A 21,703-nucleotide genomic window follows, 5' to 3' on the forward strand; every position below is an offset into this window, starting at 1 on the left:
TTGGGGCCGATACGGGAGAAGGAAGACCCGGCCAATGAACTGCCTGAGGGATAGAAGCCAATGTTGAGGACTTGTGCAAAGTTTAGAAGGTACACAGACGCAAACAACTACTACATACCAAACAACGGCGAGCTGCACGACTCAGCTGAAAAGGCGATCAGGAGAGGCGGCCAGGTGCGGTGATAACAGGAGGCGGGGCAGTCTGTAGCCCCAAGGCGAGAGGGCTCCCAGTGCACAACCACTCACCTTTATAGACAGCGCAACCAACCGTGATAGGCCGGTACTGCAGCACTAATTAAAGGCGCATCCTGCTACATTCTACCCCCATCGACTTCATCGTCGTCCCGACGACGGAACAACTGATCCAGAGGATCACCCAACTAACTCCACGGCCTAAAGAGCGCAGTAACGGCATTTGACACTGGACCAGGGGGATCTGCGGCCCCAGATGCCAAGTTCCCTACAGGTTGCGGAAGGTGATAGAGGTTTGGGTGCTGGCCAGCCGTCGACCTGGCTGACCGGCGTACTTCACTTTCACCAGCATAACTGGTGGATGGAACGGCCAGGGAGACGGAGGGTGGATCTGCCACTGCAGTAGAGGGAGCGCTTGATGACTCTGACCCAGCAGAGTCAGGTGGTGGGAGCAGCAACCGAGGGGTGGTTTGAGTCACCACGGCTGTGCGAGCAGGTGCAGCAACAGAGGTCTCCGGCCTCAACATAAACAAGTCTCCGTCAAACGGCAACTCATCCTCTGACCGAGGTCGGTCAAGAGGGGTTGGACAATGGGGCAATGCACTACCCTGAGGGGCAGCTCCAGCAACGGCTTTCAACAGTGTTCGATGGACCTGCCGAACTTTGGTCTGGTCGTCCATCGGTACGATGGTGTACACTGGACCACCTTCTCGGGGTGCCTTTACGACTCGGTACACCACAGGGCCCCACAGATCTTGTATCTTGTGGCGCCCCCTTGCACTATGATCGCGCAGCCACACCAACTGCCCCACCTTTAGTGGGTCATCCCGAACATGATTATCATGATTCCTCTTCCTGCGCTCTGCCGCCACCTTCAACCTTTCCCGGGCCCCGTCAAAGGCAAGCTGGAGCCGGTTTTGATGTTCTTGGATCCACTCGTGGACCTCGCCACCCACAGGGTCTGAGACTCTACCCAAGAGAAAATCAACCGGCAGCCTGGGTTCTTGCCCGAACATCAGGTAGAATGGAGACTCGCCGGTGGACTGATGGGGGTGGTGTTATACGAGTAGAGCACCTGTGGCAGGCAAGAGTGCCAGTCTCTTTTCCGAGATGCAGGGAAGGCACGCAATAAGTTGTGGAGAGTGCGATTAAAATGTTCGCATTGGCCGTTACCGGCAGGATGGTATGGAGTGGTGCGAGATTTTTCAATACCGTAAAGTACACAGAGCTGTTGAATGAGGGAACTTTCAAAGTTGCGGCCCTGATCAGAATGGATACGGGCAGGAACGCCAAACTTATAGAACCACTCAGAGACCAAAGTCTGAGCAACAACTGGGGCTCGTTGATCTCGGGTAGGAACAGCCAAGGTGTATTTACTGAAAACGTCTGTCATGACTAAGACATTCTCCAACCCGTTGTGGCTGGGTTCCAGCAAGGTAAAATCAATGGCCAAGATTTCGTTGGGACGCGAAGCCAACAAATGCCCCATGAAACTGGGAGGCGGTCTGGGTGTGTCCTTAGCAACTTGACACCTCTTACACTCTCTGCACCACTGTGCTACCTCTGAGGACATACCTGGCCAGTAGCACCTTTGCCGCACTAGCTCCAATGTCCTCTCCACACCCTGATGCCCATGCCCTTGATGAACCTGAGCCAGCACCTCTTGCTTTAACGTGGCAGGCAGCAGAAGCTGAAGCACCGCTTCGGCGCCATCAGGACGGAAGATGCGCCGAAAGAGAACACCCTCCTGCTCAACCAGCCGGTTCCACTGACCTATAATGGTCAGTGCAGGAGGAGACAGGTGCTTCCGCTCCTGATAGTTGGGACTCCGCTGCCGCCCCCAGAATGCTAAAACCTCCTGAAGGACAGGATCAGCTTGTTGAAGTGCCCGGAGGTCAGAAGGTGCATGATGGGGCAAAGCAGCAATAGCAGCTTGATTGGCGGGAGTGGTTTCACGCTGCAGGACCTGCCGCAAGGGCTCAGGGACTGAGGTACCAGGAAACATCACCTCTAGGTTCTTTGGCCCGGGTGGATGCTTCCGAGATAAAGCGTCAGCATTTTTATTGCTCCTCCCAGAGCGGTACTTTATTTCAAAATCAAAAGCTGCCAATTGTGCTGCCCAACGCTGTTCGGTGGCACCGAGTTTGGCAGAAAACAAGTGACTGAGGGGATTATTGTCGGTGTAAACAATGCATTTATAACCAAGCAAGTACTCCCGGAATTTTTCTGACATAGCCCACTTGAGAGCTAAAAACTCCAATTTCATGGAGCTGTAGTTCGACATATTTCGCTCCGTGGGCCTCAACCCCCTGCTAGCATAAGCTATAGGTCTGACCTTCCCATTCTGTTCTTGGGAGAGCACAGCTCCAAGGCCACCATAGCTCGCATCAACCTCCAGGATGAACGGTAAGGAGAAGTCGGCGTAGGCGAGCACAGGTGCAGTGGTAAGTTTGGTCTTCAACGCTTCAAAATTGCGATGGCACTCATCCGACCAATGCTCCGCCACTATTCGCACCACACCCCTAGACTTCCTACCAGCTAGTTCTGCTACCAGCTTGTGTAGAGGGGCCGCCAACTTGGCAAACCCCTCCACAAAGCGGCGGTAATAGCTGGCGAAACCAAGGAATGAGCGTAGGTCAGCGATGGTGGTGGGAGGCTGCCAGTTGGCAACTACCTCTTGCTTGCTGGGATCGGTGGAGACTCCCTGGTCAGAGACCACATGGCCCAAGTACCGCACCTCCGGCTGGAAGAACGCACATTTGCTTAGCTTAGCCCTCAGGCCTTGCTCCTGCAACCGTCCCAGTACAATCTCCAGCCGCTCCAGGTGTTGTTCCACCGTGGAAGAGAAGACTATGATGTCATCCAGATACAGGAGCAACGATTGACATTGTTGGTCACCAAACATTCGCTGCATCAGCCTCTGGAAAGTGCTGGGGGCGTTGCAAAGCCCAAAGGGCATGCGGTTCCATTCGAATAAGCCGAACGGGGTGCAAAAGGCGGTTTTGGGCCTGTCTGCTTCTGTGACCGGGACCTGGTTGTACCCGCTGGCCAAGTCAAGAGTAGAGAACCAGCGGGCACCTGTCAGGGCGTCCAAAGATTCCTCGATGCGTGGAAGGGGAAAAGCATCTTTCCGCGTTTTGTTGTTAAGCTGGCGGTAGTCCACGCACATGCGTAAACTGCCGTCTTTCTTTTTCACAAGGACAATTGGGGAACCATAAGGACTGCTACTCTCTCTGATGATTTGATTTTCAAGCAGTTGGTTAATATGCTCCTTAACCACCTCGTACTCGGACGGCGGGATGCGCCTATAGCGTTGCCTGACAGGCACATTGTCTAAGAGCGGGATGTCATGGCTGATCAGGTTGGTGCATCCCAGATCTCCCTCATGGGAGGAAAAGACAGAGCTGTACTGCCTAAGAAGGGACTGGACCTTACCCTGATCTTTAGTTGGCAAGGCTGACAAGTCCAGAGCCCCAATTCGATCTGGCACGACTTCAGATGTGGCCTGGGAAGCCACGGTGGCGACTTCTGTTGGCGTCTCGGTGACTCCTGCAGGCATGCTGACAACCCGGACTTCATCCAAGGTGCCCACCACAGTACGAGGGTACAGCAAAACACTAGTGGAGCCAACATTTACAATCGGGATGTACGCAGTGCCTCGTACTACCCGAACCAAAGCAGGTGAAGCAAGCAGCCCAGCAGGTAGGCCAGACTCCGAAGGCTCAAACAACACCCTAGTACCCGAGTACTGCTCGGAGCATGTTGCTGTAACTATTGTCATCGTACCACCATGGATACGACATGCCTTCCCACCCCGAACCTTGACCTGACCTGCTGCATGCTGAGGGGCTCGCCTGCTAGCCTGATGACACTTCTGTAGTGCCTGCGTAACTGTCTCTGGTGCACCTGATACAGAGAGCGATTTGAACAAAGCCAGACCATGCTGTCCAAAGAGCACCTGATAACATCGATGAATAATGTTCATCCCCAGAATACCGGGAACCTGAGCAGACACCGCTCCCGGAGGATCTTTCACCACCAAAACCCCACACCGAGGCACTGAAGTGCCACAGAGCTCGACATCTAACTCCAGGTAGCCAACATAGGGGATGTCCAACCCATTGGCTGCTCTGAGCTTCAGCCAATTACAAGCTTGTAGCCTCTCATGCCCCCAAGGCTGGAAGTGTTGAAGGAAAAAGCTTTCTGTAACTGTAGACACCATGGAACCGGTGTCTACCAAGCAAAGAACCTGAGCTCCACCCATGTCCACGGCAACATGGGGGCAAGACGACATCAGCTCAAGAGGTTCCTCCGAGCCAGTGGCTACCCCCCCCGAACTGTGGCTCTGCAGTTCGGCGGGTGCTAGTTTTCCGGCTCCTGGACCTGAGGAAAATGCCCGTTAGACGGTTGACGACCAGGCAAAGAAGACTGTGTGCGAGCAGAAACCCGAACGCCATCACAATCGCTTGCGTAGTGACCTGGCTGTTGGCAGCGCCGGCATATAACAGGGCCACGACGAGGTGGAGGGCGGCGCAGATGAGAGGGCTGCAATGTGGGGATGCTCTGGGTAAGTTGGTTCAGCTGTTCTTGCTGCAACCTTAACATCTCTCTCATCTCCACCATTTCCTGTCCCTGAGGTGGATTGGTTGCTCTCTGGGAGCCACTCTGTACCCCGTACTGGAGACCAAAAGCTGACGGGACGGAATGACTCCGACCCCTCCCGCTCCCAGGGAACCCCTCCCGCTCCCACCGGATCGCCTCACCCCGTACATCAAGTAAAGTAGCAGTAGCCTGCCTCCTGACCAACTGCTTCAGCTCGCGACGCAAGGCACCGTCCAAAACATGCTCGACAAATTGGTCGCGCAGCAAAACGTCTGCATTCGTCATCCCACCAGGTGCACTTCCTTTCACCGACGCCATCAAGCTCAACAACGCGAGGGAGAACTCGTGCAGTGTCTCCCCTTCTTGTTGCCGTCGGGAGAAGAACGCCTCCTGTAAGGCTACATAAGACTTTGAGCACCCATACAGTTCCTGTAATACAGAGATGATTTGGGCTGAGTCTTCCCTCTCCTCAACAGACCGATATTTGATCTCCTCTCGAGCCTCACCCTCAAGATGATCAAACAAGAAAAAGGCTTGCTCAGATGTGGATAAGTGACGCGCCCGCATGCAGGCTTGAACCTCCTCAAGCCACTCATTCAACCTCATACCTGATTTTCCCCTGAACATAGGACACTTTCTATCCCTTGGCACAAAAACCAGCCTCTCTGCTATGGGGTTCCTAGTAGTAACAGGGGCCACAGGTGGCACCGAAGAAGCGGAGGATTCCGAACTAGGACCAGGCACGGCCACAGCCTGCTCCTGCCGCAACCTGTCATTGTCCGCCTTTAACTGCGCCACCAGCTCCCTCAACTCCTGCAGCTCTACATCCATAACTAACACTACAGTCGGACTAGGACACCACAACCCCACAACTGGATTCTCACCGGGACTTTGCGGACCACGAAAGGCCAAGCTGCTGTTTTGCCTCTGAACACAATTCAAAACATCTACATCAAATATGTACCCTGGGAACTATTAAAATAAACAAAACAAATTATATAAAGGAACTGGACCACACGTCTCTGCTTTCCAAAAGTAAATATCCTGCCAACAACGCCAAATGTGGTGATAACAGGAGGCGGGGCAGTCTGTAGCCCCAAGGCGAGAGGGCTCCCAGTGCACAACCACTCACCTTTATAGACAGCGCAACCAACCGTGATAGGCCGGTACTGCAGCACTAATTAAAGGCGCATCCTGCTACACATATATACAATAAATAAATGTGTTTATTTTTCAGTAAAGGAACCCTGGTCTGTGAGTTTACAGGAAGGGATGGGGCAGTTAGAGTGAATACATATTTTCTTTAGATGTACTGTGGGAGCCCGGCCTTGCAAGAGGAGAACAGTGGGTATGCAAACTGGAAACAGAGCAGTCAGACACGGGGTGTGTGGTAAATCGAAATTAGGCGTTTATTTACAACTGATAGGGAAAAGGGAGGAGGGCGCATAAAGATAAATCAAATAGCTTTGCCGGTCTGGCAGTTGGGGTCTGGGGCTCCAGCGGGCTCTTCCTGATGGCAACGAGAGAGAAAGACAGCAGTTAATCCTCTTCATCTGACAAACAGGCAGGCCGTTGGCCTCTTACCCTGAGACTCCTTTTGAAAGCGTCTGGTTCCTACTCCCTCAGTGGCTCAAGAGACTCTGGTCCCATTTCCTCTGGTTTTTAAAGGGCTCCTGATTGCCTCTTGACTCAGTCCACCTGTGAGAGACAACAAGAGACACCTGGGAGGGGAGGAGCTCTCCAGGAGGATCCCCTGGGGTAGTACCGCCCCTCCAACACCACGCCTCTGGATTGCCTCTGCCTGGCTGTCCTCAGCCATGTATGGCACGGCTGACAGGCTGGGCCATCACATACCCCCCCCCCCTCAGCTCCGATCCACGGTGGGGAGCGGCCGACCACAGGCAGTCGTCCCTTCTCGACATGGCATCAGCGTTCCCATGCAGCTTTCCGGCTCTGTGTTCCACTGTAAACTTAAAGTCCTGTAGGTGTAGAAACCAACGGGTTATTCTGGCATTCCTATCTTTGTTGAAGGCCATCCATTTCAGTGGGGCGTGGTCAGTGACCAATGTAAACTCTCGACCCAGTAGGTGATATCTTAGTTTGTCTATGGCCCATTTAACAGCTAGACATTCCTTTTCTATTGTTGCATAATTCTTCTCATGGGGAAGCAGTTTGCGGCTTACAAAGGTTATGGGGTATTCACTTCCATCATGTACTTGGGACAGGACTGCACCAAGGCCTACCTCTGACGCGTCTGTTTGAAGTACAAACCTCTTGCCGAAGTCGGGGGTGTGTAGCATGGTTTCGCTGCAGAGGGCTTTCTTCAAGGCATGGAAGGCCAGCTGTGTCTGTTCCGTCCACTTCACCCGGTTGGATGCACTTTTGTTTGTCAGTTCATGTAAGGGGGCAGCTAAAGAGGCAAAGTTAGGGAAGAATTGTCTGTAATACCCCAATAACCCTAGAAAGGTTCTCACCTGACGTTTTGTCTGGGGTTGGGGCCAGGTTGTTATGGCATCCACCTTCTTTACCTGGGGTTTCACATTTCCTCGTCCGACAGTGTACCCAAGGTAATTCGCCTCCTCCAGGGCGAGGCAGCACTTTGCAGGGTTGGCTGTCAGTCCCGCCTCTCGTAAGGCCTGGAGAACAGCTGCTAGGTGCTGCAGATGGTTCTCCCATGACGTGCTGTGGATTACAATGTCGTCCAGATACGCCGCAGCGTAGGCCTGGTGTGGCCGGAGCACTTTATCCATGAGCCTCTGGAACGTTGCCGGGGCTCCATGAAGACCAAACGGGAGGACTCGATAGTGGAAGGCGCCGTCTGGCGTTGAGAAAGCTGTCTTCTCCCTTGCTTGTGGGGTGAGTGGAACCTGCCAATATCCTTTGGTTAAATCTAGCGTGGAGATGAACCGGGCAGGTCCTAACCTCTCGACCAGCTCATCTACCCGGGGCATAGGGTAGGTGTCAAACAGAGAAATCTCATTTAACTTTCTATAGTCATTGCAGAACCTAATGCTGCCATCCGGCTTCCCAACAAGGACTATCGGACTGGACCAGGCACTGTGTGACTCCTCCACCACCCCAAGGTCAAGCATTTTCCTCACCTCCTTTCTGATGGCCTCCCGTCTGGCCTCTGGGATTCGGTATGGTCGTAGCCTTACTATCTTTCCCGGCTCTGTTCTGATGTCATGGGCGATGGCTATTGTTCGACCCGGGGCCTCGGAGAAGACATCTCTGTTTCTATCGAGCAGTTCTCGGAGATCTTGTCCTTGCCTGGATGACAGCTGGTCACTCATGTTCACTGGCGGGAGGACCTGGGGAGGCAGGTTAGCTAGCAGGACATTAGAGGGGACAGGGAGAGGCTCATGCCATGGCTTCAGCAAATTTACATGGTAAAGTTGTTTGGCTTTCCTACGGCCTGTCTGCCGTACACGATAATTCACAGGCCCCACCCGTTCCAGTATTTCATAAGGCCCTTGCCACTTGGCTAAAAACTTGCAATCATTTGTTGGAAGTAAAACCATTACCTTGTCTCCAGGTTTGAACTCTCTCACCTGGGCTCCCCGGTTGTATACCTTTGCTTGTTGCGCTTGGGCTTGCTGCATGTGCTCCCGGACTAATGGCCAGACTTGGGTCATTCGGTGGTGCATTTGCTCCACGTGCTCCACGATGCTGCGCTGGGTGGACGGCTGCTGCTCCCAGGCTTCCTTGGCAACATCCAGCAAACCCCGGGGTCTCCGACCGTACAGAAGCTCAAACGGTGAGAAACCAGTCGAACCCTGGGGTACTTCCCGTATAGAGAACAGAATATATGGCAGGAGTTGGTCCCAGTTCTTCCCATCAATATCGATCACCTTGCGCAGCATGTGTTTTAGAGTTTTGTTAAACCTCTCTACAAGTCCATCTGTCTGAGGGTGATAGACGGAGGTTCTGATTTGACTCACCTTTAGACTTTGGCACAGACATTTCATCACTTTGGACATAAAGCAGGACCCTTGGTCTGTAAGGATCCCATCCGGCAGGCCCACTCTACTGAAGAGCAGAAACATCTCTCTGGCGACCACCTTCCCCGTAGCAGACCGTAGAGGAATGGCCTCCGGGTAACGGGTTGCGTAGTCCAGTATAAGCAGAATATAGCGGTGGCCACGGCTAGACTTCGGTAAGGGCCCAACTATGTCCATGGCAATCCTGCTAAAGGGTGTTTCAATAATGGGGAGGGGTATCAGAGGGTTTCGGTACTCTACCTTTGGGGAGTTGATTTGACACTCGGCACAATGTCTGCAGTACTCCTCCACGGCCCTTTTGACTCCCGGCCAGTAGAAACGGCTGAGAACACGTTCATACGTCTTCTCCCTCCCCAAATGTGCCCCTAGTAAGTGGGAGTGGGCTAGGTACAACACTTTGGAAGCATACTCTTTGGGGATAAGCAACTGTTCACAGATATCAGAGTTCTTTTTGGTTACTTGGTATAACAGCTTATTCTTGATCATGAAATGTGGAAAAGACACTTGACTCACCCCAGCCTGCTTTTGACCCTCCATTACTTGGACGTCTCTCCAGGCTTGGGTTAGGTTGGGATCCTGCAGCTGGGCCGAGCCGAATTGTCCTGGCCTGAGTCCTCCCTTCATTTCAACTTCCGGGAATTGAGAGAACACCTCGTCTGATTGTATGTCTTCCAGGGGCTCCATCTCCGCTGCCCGTTCGGGGTCTGTTGCTGTGGTCTGGGTGTGGACGGCTTCCTCCCTGTCGTCATTAGTAGTTTCTGCTGGGCTGCCATCGGGGGATACTGCTGCCCAGGCGGGGCGAGCTACGGAAGACTTTCTCTTCTTCTCCGGTCGTCTTCTGGTTTGCCATTTTGGGTCCATTGCCTCCGCGGGCCAGTAGCGGGAGAAGAGGGGGCTGTCCCGGCCGAAAAGCACAGGCACCGGCAGTTGCTCGACTACCCCAACCTGCAGAGTGAATCGTCCTCGAGGAGTGATTACTTGGATTTTGGAGGTTGGATACTTCCGGGTATCCCCATGGATGCAGGACACGGCCATCTCTTCACCCCAGGAGGCACTGGCGAATTGTGGTCGAACGAGAGAAACCATACTTCCGGAGTCCAAGAGGGCCTCTGTGTCTCTCCCTGCAATCTTCACCGGAAACCTTGGGGCTGGTGCTCCCTCATGGGCCCAACAGGTAGTGAGGTGGTGGCAGTAGAGACCCTTGTTGTCGGTAGACCCAGCTGTCGGCATCGGCTCATCCCGATCCGGACACTCTCTGGCTAGGTGTCCCTCTCTGCCACAGGAAAAACATCGTGGGATTGGAGGAGGCCACTGGGTTCGTCTCGCAGCTGGTCCGGTCCAGCCAGGGGGCGTTCGGGCTGGTGGGGAACTGACAGCTTTGCCTACCATCTCTCTCTCTGTCTTGGCTTTATAATTGTTTGGCTTGTTTTCTGACCGCATCAGATTAGCCATCACTCGGTGATTTTCTATTAAGGCTATTAATGTGTTCACATTGGGAGGCCCCTGCTGGGCGACATACCTCTTGATGTCATTTGGCAAGCCTCTTGTACACCGGTCAATCACCACTCTGTCCACTATGGGCGGCCCTTCTGCTTCTTCCAGCCAGCTCCTGGTGTGACGGACTAGCCCCATCACCTGTGCCCGGACGGGGAGAGCAGGGTCGTAGCTCCAGTCATGCACTCGCTGTGCTTTGGCGGGGAGGCTAAGTCCATATTGGCCTAGGATGGCAGTCTTTACCTTATCATAACTCACAGCCTCTGCAGCTGAAAGATCTCGACAGGCTTTCTGAGCTTCGCCAGTCAGGAAAGGCATAAGGATGTTCGCCCATTCTGCTTTTGGCCATTTCTCTCTCGTTGCTGTCCTTTCAAACAGCGTAAGATAGGTCTCGACATCATCATCTTGCGTCAGTTTAGTCAGCACCTCTCTTGGTTTCCGCTCTTCCGTTTTTCCTGTTGCTCTACACAGCTCTACCACAGCTGTCTGCAGAGTGGCTTGGGAGTCCAGAATGGCTCTCAGGATCTCTTCCATGGTTGACCTTCTCTTCCAATCAGACGTGCTCTATTCCAACTCTGTATACCCACTGATAGCGAAGACTCAGTCTGCCCGCATTCTCCACCATATGTGGGAGCCCGGCCTTGCAAGAGGAGAACAGTGGGTATGCAAACTGGAAACAGAGCAGTCAGACACGGGGGTGTGTGGTAAATCGAAATTAGGCGTTTATTTACAACTGATAGGGAAAAGGGAGGAGGGCGCATAAAGATAAATCAAATAGCTTTGCCGGTCTGGCAGTTGGGGTCTGGGGCTCCAGCGGGCTCTTCCTGATGAGAGAGAAAGACAGCAGTTAATCCTCTTCATCTGACAAACAGGCAGGCCGTTGGCCTCTTACCCTGAGACTCCTTTTGAAAGCGTCTGGTTCCTACTCCCTCAGTGGCTCAAGAGACTCTGGTCCCATTTCCTCTGGTTTTTAAAGGGCTCCTGATTGCCTCTTGACTCAGTCCACCTGTGAGAGACAACAAGAGACACCTGGGAGGGAAAGAGCTCTCCAGGAGGATCCCCTGGGGTAGTACCGCCCCTCCAACACCACGCCTCTGGATTGCCTCTGCCTGGCTGTCCTCAGCCATGTGTGGCACGGCTGACAGGCTGGGCCATCACAGTACACATCACTGACCTGAACTAATAATCCGTTAAGATATCTGATGGGGATTAAGCACCCGTTACACTCAACTGCTGTAAGAAGTCACGCTCGCGCAAGATACCGGAAGATGTTGTTCTCATAATGCGTGGGACTGGATTATTCATTAGGCTTGGATTTTTATGTGAATTCATTTTTAATGACGAATAATCGAATATTCAATTATTCATTACCAACCCTAGTGCTATTTGACACATTTTTTTCATAAAGTTTCCTGCATTATTCCTTGACAGATTCACACAAATTCACCCCAAAAAACACCTATCTCAGAAAGTGAAAAGGAAAATAATCCTGGATTGTCCCCTTTGAATTGAATCCATTCCAAAAGCTTATGCGTTCCTCTTTCGCCCATACGCCACTCTACCAGTTTCTAAAAATTGCTTCAGTGTTTTTTACGTCATCCTGCTAATAGACTGACAAACAGCAATGAAAACACAACCTCCTTGTCTTAGGAAACAAGAACCTGAGATAATTCTTCACAACCAGCTAACGGACTAAACCAAAAGAGTCTGATGAAGCACAGAACATCATTGATAAAACAGAGAGCTATCAAGTGCTATATTGTACAGCAATTGTATTATCGTGGAGAAACAGCTCTCGCTTTGGGTCATAAAGGGAGGGAATCATGACATTGGCCAGAGCACCAGTTACTCACACAGTACATCCATCTCAGCCCATGCTGATTGAAGCATAAAGACACACGTACATGTCACCGATATAAAGTTGCTCCACAACGTCCATGTAACTGAACAACTCTGATAGTGATCTCCCATCATCAAATATCCTTCCAAAAATACCTGGTCCGGGTGCAGAAACTTCCCATATCCTTTATTTTCCTTTTTAATTTCACAAGGCAATGACACACACAGGGTGGTAACATGTGAACAGTGCAATTGTACAAACTGCATGCATTGTTTTTACATACCGTGTTGGTTGATATGACCAGCTTCAACAAAACGATTTCCAGGAAGAAAAATGGGACAAGATGAAAACATAATGTTAAGATGGGGTCACTTTGAAATACTCCTCCCAAGGCCACATCATCCATCTGATAAATCAAAGGTTTTTAGTAAAACACAAAATATTTAAATATTTTTGCAAGGTTAAAGCAAAAAGTTTTCAAAGTGACTTGAAATATCTGCAAGGTATTAACATTTTTTTGATATGGGTTTTGATTTAACTTTCTGGCTGGGATTCAAAATCATCCAACAGATATTTGGGTTTATGCTCAGATTCCACAAGGGCAAGACATTTACAGGAGGGAATGATCTGGACAGAAGGTTGTAAATGTTCTAATTGAGACTACGTTTTATTTTGAAAAATGTATATCAGGTAAATAATCCTGCATATTGATCAATCGTGTCATGCCTCTCATATTTCTATGGGTGAGTCAAAGCCGTGCATGGAGCTACTGTGTGTACATACCTGCTCCAGTGTGCATAGGATAAAGTGCTGTAAAACAGAAAGAAATTATTACATGAAAGAGGCAATTCGATCGGTTGAAGCAAGTTGTTAGTTTTTTGTTTCTTTTTTCTTCCTGCTACCTGCGTTTTTGTCAGTGTTTTTCCCTGTGCATTCTTTTTCCCTCAGCCACATAATTGTGTAGCTTTGTGTCTCTAAAAGCTCAATTATTTCACTGCCTCGTTTGAAATCAAAAAACACAATAACAATTCCTACTCATAAAACAATCAAGTTGTTAATTATTGTTAATTAATTCATTAACTGCATTTTCAGGCTTAAATATTTATATTGATGAATACTGACAAAGTTGATCTATCAATATATCCACAAACTCAATATGCAATAACTGAATTTGTGTATTGTAATTGCACCATCTGATGCCAATTAAAGCAGATATCTCTAGCTTGGTATAACAGAGTGCCCTGACGATTTTGCAATGTGTTTATTTTGCTCAGGTTAGTTGCTTACCTGGAATGTGAACGCTATGAGAATATCCTCCTCCATAACCTCCTGCAGAACCTCTTTGAGAACCCCTCTGCGGGTTTGTGTCTGTCCCACCTTCCTTTGGTTTATGGAGCACATCTGTGCTCTCTCCTTGAGGCTTGGTCACCACCATGGATGTAAGTGGGGTCACAAAGCTGTACTTCAGCGACAGCTTCAAGGCCTCCTCCTTCACCTTGTCCTCCTCCGGTTCGCACCACAGCAGCCTGTGTCACATATGTTTTAAACAAGCTGACATTTGATCATCTGACAATGAATCAAAAACAATTTGTTAAACAATTACATTGTTTCTCAGTTCGTTGGCTTGGTCTCTGGGGAAATAATGAGTGCTTTCCAGTACTTATAACTATTAGGTGAGTCAACATTTAAGTGGTTTTATAGAAATATAAGGTTTGCAGTCATTCAATCGATGACTGATAACAAACATAAGGACAAAAAGATGGCTGACATCAAACTCACTCTTTCTCCAGAAGCTGTTTGACTGTGAGGTAGGCCCAAACCCTCTGGATGTGGTCGTTAGACAATATTCCAGCGAAGTTTGTTTCCGAAAATGTCACCTTGCCATTCCGCTGTCAAAGTATAAATAGGAACTTTCTCAAGAGTATTAATAAATTATAATAATGAATTTAATTTCAATGGCGCTATTCTAGACATCCAAGGAACACATGTATGATTAAAGTCAAACCAAACATTAAAATAAGTTTAGGTGCAATAGACACTGAACAGTTCATTATATCTGAATACTCGAAGATAAAAAAGATTCCAGCAGATGTGCAGTGTGGATCGATGCTTACAGAGATGGCCACAACTTGTGGAATAAAGGTTTCAACGTTGTTGTCAGGGATCTGACCGGCCACCACGATCTCAGAGCCATCATAATACTGGCTGAAGTTTGTCTGGGTTAAATTGGTCCCACCCAAATATGTCATTGTCACATCTGTCAGGAGAGAAGTGGCCACCTCTACATAGAAATCCTGTTGAAACACAATGTGGTCACAATATGTTTCAACCAAGATAAGAAAGCAGCAGATGGTCAGAATGAGGTAGACAAGAGAACATACACAAGTATAGAAAATAATGAAAAAGGCAATGAAATCAAATTAAATAAACAAAATTAAATAAATAAAATATGCATAATATACACCTTTCACTACAAAATGAAACTGAACTTTTTTGTAGAGAAACCTACTTGAGCAAAGGGCAGTTGTTCAGGACGGCTACATCAATTGAATTTGATACAATCATCCACTTATCAATGAAAATGTCAGAAATCACATGGTAAACGGAATATTCAAAATGTGCAGGAAGCCTCAGCAGTGGAAAATACCCTCAGCTGTATATCAGCATCAGACTCGTCATAGATCCGCCGCGCCACACCATCGTTCTGCAGCGACATCGTCTTCAGGAACTCAAAGTCGACATCAAAACCAAAACCAAGACAGTAGAGTGGGAATTTGCCTGCAATGGCCTCCTTTACATTTGACTTTATTCTTCCCAGATCTGTCACACCTGCAAAGATACATGAAGTGTGGCAAGTAAAAAGTACCCTGAAACAGTGCAACCAAACAACTATGTAGGGTGAGTAAGAGGTTACAGTGCGTACATAAATACATTTTATAGACTTAATTGTTAATTATATCAAAATGTCAAAATATTTTAATATTCTTTAAGGATTTGTGCAAGTGTGTTTTATTATTACCTCCAACTGGGCGTCCGTCAGTGAGAAGTATCAGGATCGATGCTGAACCTTCTCTCGGATTTGCATTCAGCATACGGGCTCCTTCCAACACTGCCAGGTTAATGTCCGTGGCTAAAATCCCTGTCATGCTGCTGTCAAATGAATTGCATCCCAAAATAAACATATTAATTGGCAAAACCTCACCTCCTCTATCGTTTATAGGCTTTACAAATTCCTTTGCACTACCCAGGTTTTCCTGGCTGGCCTGAACAAGTTCTCGTTTCCAGTGAAAGATTTCGTGGTCAAAGGTGATGAGACCAAAGTAGTCGTCTCCTGCCAGGTCACTCAAGATATGGAGTAATGCTGATCTCGTCTGAGAAACAGATAAAACATAATTTGTTCAATAAAACTTTGATTTAAGTAAATAGTGTCATAGATGTTTGTCAATTCAGGAGCTGCATCCTTCAGAGGCTGCTTTTTAAACACAGATGGTGATGCGACATGGCTGTCCTTTAAATACAGCTGACAAATGTGTCTTTTCATCCCAGAGCATTGAAGGCTCCAACGGGTGGATCCTTCTTAAGGCCGATATATGCTTCTCCGTTTTGGCTGTCCCGAACTGAAACGGACAGAGAAATGCCCACTCCGAGCACCTCGGAGAGCCTTCCATTCACCTCTGATTTTTCCAACTAAAAACATTTCGGAGAGCCTAGGGACAGCCCTTGTCTATGATTGGTCCGCTAACGACAGCATTTCGGAACAACATCATATCCGGACCTCAAAGTTCCCGTTTCATTTCCTATATCACAATAAACCCAAACACAACTACGATTCTACGATTAATGTGACAAGTGTGTGAAGCCAGCGGAGTTGTCTGACGGTGGCTGGTTAGAGCACGGCATATGTGTAGGGTCACATACGGTTATAACGAACATTCATAACGGCGCTAGCGTGCCAGCCACCATGCTAACTGCGATGGTAACAGCGCAAAACCCGCTGTCACGACTTTAATTCCACTTTATTTAATTCTGTTAGTTGCCATCGTTAACTGTGTGGGAGGAAAGCCGTGAGGAGGTTATTAAAAACAAACGTTGACTTCTTCTACGCACAAATGGGGTAGGCTTCTCGGAGCTCGTCTTCCGTTGCGCCACCTACTGTTTGACGGTGAATTGTTTTTTCAACGTACAGCTGTCGGAGAAGCATAAATCAAAAAGACTCACAGTGAAACAGAGGGCCATACACAAAACACGACCAAAACAGCACTTAATTATGGGGTGCCGTTTGTCAAGCAGCTCACGCTGAAAATAACAGCAACATTTTGTCACATTTAGCTTCAAACCATGTTTAAAAAACTGGTGTGAATTTTTGAGAGTCACTTTTTTGCACATTTACAACAATGTTTGTCAACTTGGAGATATTTTAAATATTTAAATCCAAATGTTAAATGTAACACTTAAATGTTAAATGTTAAATCTAAATGCTTAATCTAAATCTAAATGTTAAATTTAAATCTAAATGTTAAATTTAAATCTAAATGTTAAATCTAAATCTAAATGTTAAATCTAAATCTAAATCTAAATGTTAAATCTAAATGTTAAATTTAAATCTAAATGTTAAATTTAAATCTAAATGTTAAATCTAAATCTAAATGTTAAATCTAAATGTTTCGGGTGAAACTAAATATTTAGCTAATATGCAAATTCAAATGCCGGTTACAGGAAGTAGTAACAAAATAAAAGCTCGAGGAAGTCTTAGCGAAGTCCTGTGTGTGTGTCTGTGTCTGCTTCCGCCTCACGTCCCTCTGTCCCCCGCTCACTTTACACTTTAACAATAAACACCAGCGCTGATCACAAGTTATTAGGACACCTACAGGACTGATGTTATGATCTCATACTATCTCATAACAATGAGATACTGACTGCAGGGTCTGTCATGGGAGACTGTGTGTGTGTGTGTGGGCTGTGTGCGTTTGTGTGTGTGTGTGTTGGGGGGATGTATGCTTGTCTCTGTTCCTCTTCACTAAAACTGATAATCACATGTAATTTTTAGTTATTATCCGATGATAACCGATCATGACTTCGGATCGCTCCGTCACTTTAACGCTGTCAGTCCTGACTGCGCGTCACGTTATGTCTCGTGTTGTGTGGAGCGGGGGACTACGTGCACACGGTGTTTAAACATGTGTTTCATGAGCTCAAACAAACACAAAGTAAACATCAGTCCTGTACGTGTCCTAATAACTTGTGATCAGCGCTGGTGTTTATTGTTAAAGTGTAAAGCGAGCGCGGGACAGAGGGAAGTGAGGCGGAAGCAGACACAGACACACACAGGGCGACCGGACTTTTAATGAGCATCTATTCTGATGCTGGAGCAGCGCTGGTTATAATGATTCAGCGGCAGCACATCGCTAAGACAATGAACAGAGCAGAAAACATGGATCGATCCTGTTATGTCTCTGTATCGATGCACAGTCGCCCACTTCCGCGAGTAGGGCGGCTGTCCCCGCAGCCGCTCAGCCTCGACTTCCCTGCTCTGTGGCCCCCCGCCCACAACCCGTATCTCATAATAATGACTTAATATGTCATTATTATGAGATACCCGGATGTACATTGTCCTAAACTTTCTCGGGATCTCGCAAAAGTCATTTTGCTGTCCTCATTTTCCCCCGTGTCCCCTGGGGGGCTCCGTAATAAACACACTTTAACTTCCTCGAGCTTTTATTTTGTTACTACTTCCTGTAACCGGCATTTGAATTTGCATATTAGCTAAATATTTAGTTTCACCCGAAACATTTAGATTTAACATTTATATTTATATTTAGATTTAACATTTAGATTTAAATTTAACATTTAGATTAAACATTTAGATTTAAATTTAGATTAAACATTTAGATTTAAATTTAGATTTAACATTTATATTTAGATTTAACATTTAGATTTAACATTTTTATTTAGATTCAGATTTAACATTTAGATTTAAATTTAAGAATTAGATTTAAATTTAACATTTAGATTTAACATTTAGATTTAAATTTAACATTTAGATTTAGATTTAACATTTAGATTTAAATTTAACATTTAGATATAAATTTAACATTTAGATTTAGATTTAGATTTAGCATTTAGATTTAACATTTAAGTGTAACATTTAACATTTGGATTTAAATATTTAAAATATCTCTAAGTTGACAAATATTGTTGTAAATGTGCAAAAAAGTGACTCTCAAAAATTCACACCAGTTTTTTAAACATGGTTTGAAGCTAAATGTGACAAAATGTTGCTGTTATTTTCAGCGTGAGCTGCTTTTCAAACGGCACCCCATACTTCTTTGCCTTTTTCGCACAGCTGTTCGTCTTTACGTGGCTTTCCTTGCTGTGCCTCAACTTTCCACCGTGACGCGTCACATCTACATGTTGGAGTTCCATTGTCTAAACGAAAAGTCAGTCTTCAGAACAATCGGTTGGAATTGGCTCAGTCTTTACACGACAGGGGCAAGAGGGGCAAGCACTGTCCTTGAACAAGGTCTCTCGTCGGCTATTGTAGGCTGTGGACAACCCATGTCAGCTCGCATGGGTCAAGTGAGCTGTCAATCTAAAGCTAAGAGTGCCGCCGCCATTTTGAAATCAAGAAATCGGCTGTGTTTACAAGCAAACGGGAGTTATGAGGGGAAATACATCAAAGGTTACACAGAGCTGCTGGCTGCTCTGAGATGACGCAACAGCAGTCTGTGGGTATTCTTTGATATAATAATGGGTTTTGAACTAAATATGTTACTGGATTGGATCGTCTGGAAATGTAATGTACCCGCAAATGTTAGGTACACATGTTAAAGTACTATGCTGTTGTTGTATGTTTCCGCCACCCAGTGCATTATCAGTCTGCATAGATTATTTTCTCAGACTCTGAGTTAGCCATGGTGACCTTTGACCTTTGGCCAACAAGGTCAATCAGCTAATCCAGGAAACCAAGTCAATGTTTGTGCAAAATGTGAAAGTATTCGCTCAGGGTGGTCCGGAGATATCGGGTTCACAATGCAAAATATTTGATTTGTGAGGTCAGAGTTACTGAGACCTTCGACCTTTGTGAACTCCCTGAAGGTGCTCTTGAGATATTTAGTTCACAAGAACGGGACATATGGACAGACAACTTGAAAACATTTTGCCAAGACAAAGGGCATTTAAACCTTTTGTACCTGTTGAATTTTTGTGCCTTTCATGGAGCCACTTTGATCAATAATGAAGACGACGTTCTTGGATATTCGGGTAAGAGGGGATGGAGCGAAGTGATGAACAAAGTGCCCATCCAAACTTCTCTGGGGAGTAGGAAGAGAGTTAGAGGTAAGAAAAGACTGTAGACAAAATACACATTTTAGAAAGCAAGTATTGCTTTTAGCCATCAATGCTAAATGCTGATCAATTAATTAAATTCCTTACAAATCAATGTACCTCAATGTCTCCAATCAAGGCGTTTCTGTTCACATCGTACACAATAACCAGATCTCCATTCATACCCTGCTCTCCACACCTGTCACATGTTTTCTGTTTGTCCTCGGTGGGGTAGAAATACACCCAAGCCTGTAAACAGGGAGAATCAATAATAGGTTTCATCAACCGGAAAGACCATCAAATTTGAATAGATTCATTGTTATTGTTGGTGAGAAATACAGTTTTTACGTGAGATATACTGTGTGTAATAATAGATGAATGATACTAGGTGTAGGACCAAAAGGATTAGCAATAAGCCAGTATTTCAAACAGTATTAACAGTTCTCCACAGTCATCGTCCCCACAACAACACTTCTAGTGGGGACTAGACTGAGGTAAATGTGAGGTAAAAAAACAGAAGCAGATTCAACACATTATTGTTGAAGATACAAATGTTAATATCTGAATGTGCAAATATATAAATAATAAACTTCTAAATCTTACAATTGCAATTCAGTTAAAGGTCCAGTGTGTAAGACATAGTTGAAAGGGATCAATAAGCAGAAATTGAACATAAAATCTAAATTGTACGAATAGTTGTCTTCTTTATTCTAGAATGTGGCCTTTATATTCAAATACTTACTGTTTAGATCTGGAGCGGGTTCTCTCTAAGGAGGCCGCCATGTTTGTTAAAGTAGTTCAAACAGGATAAATTAAACACCTTTTGAGTTTTTATGACAACTGAAGTCTTCCACAGTTTCTCTTTCATACTTGGAACGGGAGGTTGAGGTGAGGGATCTTCAGCTGCAAAATGCAACTTCACCACTAGATGTAATTTTACACCCTGACCCTTTAAACACAAATCAGCATTTCCCTGACTGCTATACCTCTTTATCTTCAAGTGTTTTGGTGATGGCATCAGCCAGGTCCTTGGTGCTCAGTCCTCCTTCAACGTTAATGAAACTGATGCCGGCTTCCTCATGAATATGCACATCCACCTGACATTAAAAATGAAATAAAAAAAGTTAAAGGTTCTATAAGATGTTATTGCCCCAGTATTGTTTTCCCAGATGACCACTGTAAAGACACACCTTGAAGTCTTTGACAGGCTGCATGGGGCGAGCATGGATTTGCAGCTTGTAATGGCCGAACCTGCGTGTCAGCAGCTCCTCGAATGTGAGTTCAAAGGTCACCTTTTTGTGAGGAGCCACAGTCACAGAAGTCTTAAATTCCTCCAGGGTCCTCCCTACAGATCTGCAGCACAGACAATAATCACAGTGTTAGAGCAGTGATCCCCATCTCCCTGTGGAGCTTAGACCCTTTTAAAAGAAATAATGTTTTCTTGTGACACTTCATTGGTATGACTTTTGAAAATGTGAACTAAGGAGCGACTTCTCCTTCTCAGATTGATTCATAAAGAGATTTAATAGGCTGGAAGATGTGAAACTAGCTTTTGTAAGAATTTTTTTTTTTTTCAAGAAAAGTCCCAAAGTTCACACAATGGTCTAAAATACAACATTAAACCCACTTCAATAAGACTATAAAACTCAATGAATGTGTATGTATGAATATGGATCTGTGCACCTGACAATCCCAGCGCTCTGGCCACGGGACACAGCCTGAGTGTACTCTTGCTGAGCTTGCTCCTTTCCTTTCACAGCACCAGTGTACCGCTTCCCATCAATACACCTGAGGAAGAACAGGGAAGATTTCCATTTCATACACAAACTTTTCATTTGTTTTATTTGTTTAATGGTATTCAATGTGTAATTCCTCATGTGCAGATAGATGCCTGCAAATATCCACCGGTCATTTTTGCGTCACATACATTACGAAATTACTGATGAAGGCATTATTGGGAATCCGGACATGGAACTCTATTTCCTTGTACTCGTCCATGCGATTGGCCACACGGCTTGTAATGACAGTGGTGGCATAACGACTGGTCACTTTGGAGTTGATGTGAAAGCTGTAGATATCCCAGTCCTCCTAAACAAATGTGGCGGACACATTGCACAATGTGAGTGTGTGTTTTCTTTACAAGGCTGCATTGATCTCTGGGTGTTGACCATAGACTGTAGTGTTGACTAACTGACCAAAGATCAGATGATGGTGAAAAACAGGGTAATGGTGGGAGGCATCACTGTGATCT

At 46.7% G+C, this 21,703-nt stretch overlaps 1 protein-coding gene across 2 annotated transcripts in view; it reads right to left on the reverse strand.

The window, feature by feature from the left end:
• The window catches only part of LOC132999511 (inter-alpha-trypsin inhibitor heavy chain H3-like), a 39,401-nt gene that overhangs the window by 16,434 nt on the left and 1,264 nt on the right, over positions 1–21,703 (reverse strand). Inside the window, exons 2-15 of one of the 2 annotated variants that reach the window (XM_061069200.1) lie at positions 21,380–21,540; positions 21,136–21,240; positions 20,643–20,805; positions 20,439–20,549; positions 19,573–19,701; positions 19,320–19,439; positions 15,332–15,500; positions 15,149–15,259; positions 14,777–14,958; positions 14,244–14,423; positions 13,909–14,018; positions 13,417–13,655; positions 12,913–12,939; positions 12,413–12,433 (exon numbers count right to left, since the gene is read on the reverse strand). In XM_061069200.1, the coding sequence (XP_060925183.1) occupies positions 12,413–12,433; positions 12,913–12,939; positions 13,417–13,655; positions 13,909–14,018; positions 14,244–14,423; positions 14,777–14,958; positions 15,149–15,259; positions 15,332–15,500; positions 19,320–19,439; positions 19,573–19,701; positions 20,439–20,549; positions 20,643–20,805; positions 21,136–21,240; positions 21,380–21,540 (1,828 nt within the window). Of the gene's footprint in view, positions 1–6,378; positions 6,774–7,065; positions 7,174–7,268; positions 9,303–12,412; positions 12,434–12,912; positions 12,940–13,416; positions 13,656–13,908; positions 14,019–14,243; positions 14,424–14,776; positions 14,959–15,148; positions 15,260–15,331; positions 15,501–19,319; positions 19,440–19,572; positions 19,702–20,438; positions 20,550–20,642; positions 20,806–21,135; positions 21,241–21,379; positions 21,541–21,703 lie in introns of those variants that run through there. The other variant, XR_009678154.1, reaches the window with a different exon arrangement.

This window comes from Limanda limanda, chromosome 4 (assembly GCF_963576545.1).
Source record: "Limanda limanda chromosome 4, fLimLim1.1, whole genome shotgun sequence".
NCBI lineage: Eukaryota > Metazoa > Chordata > Actinopteri > Pleuronectiformes > Pleuronectidae > Limanda > Limanda limanda.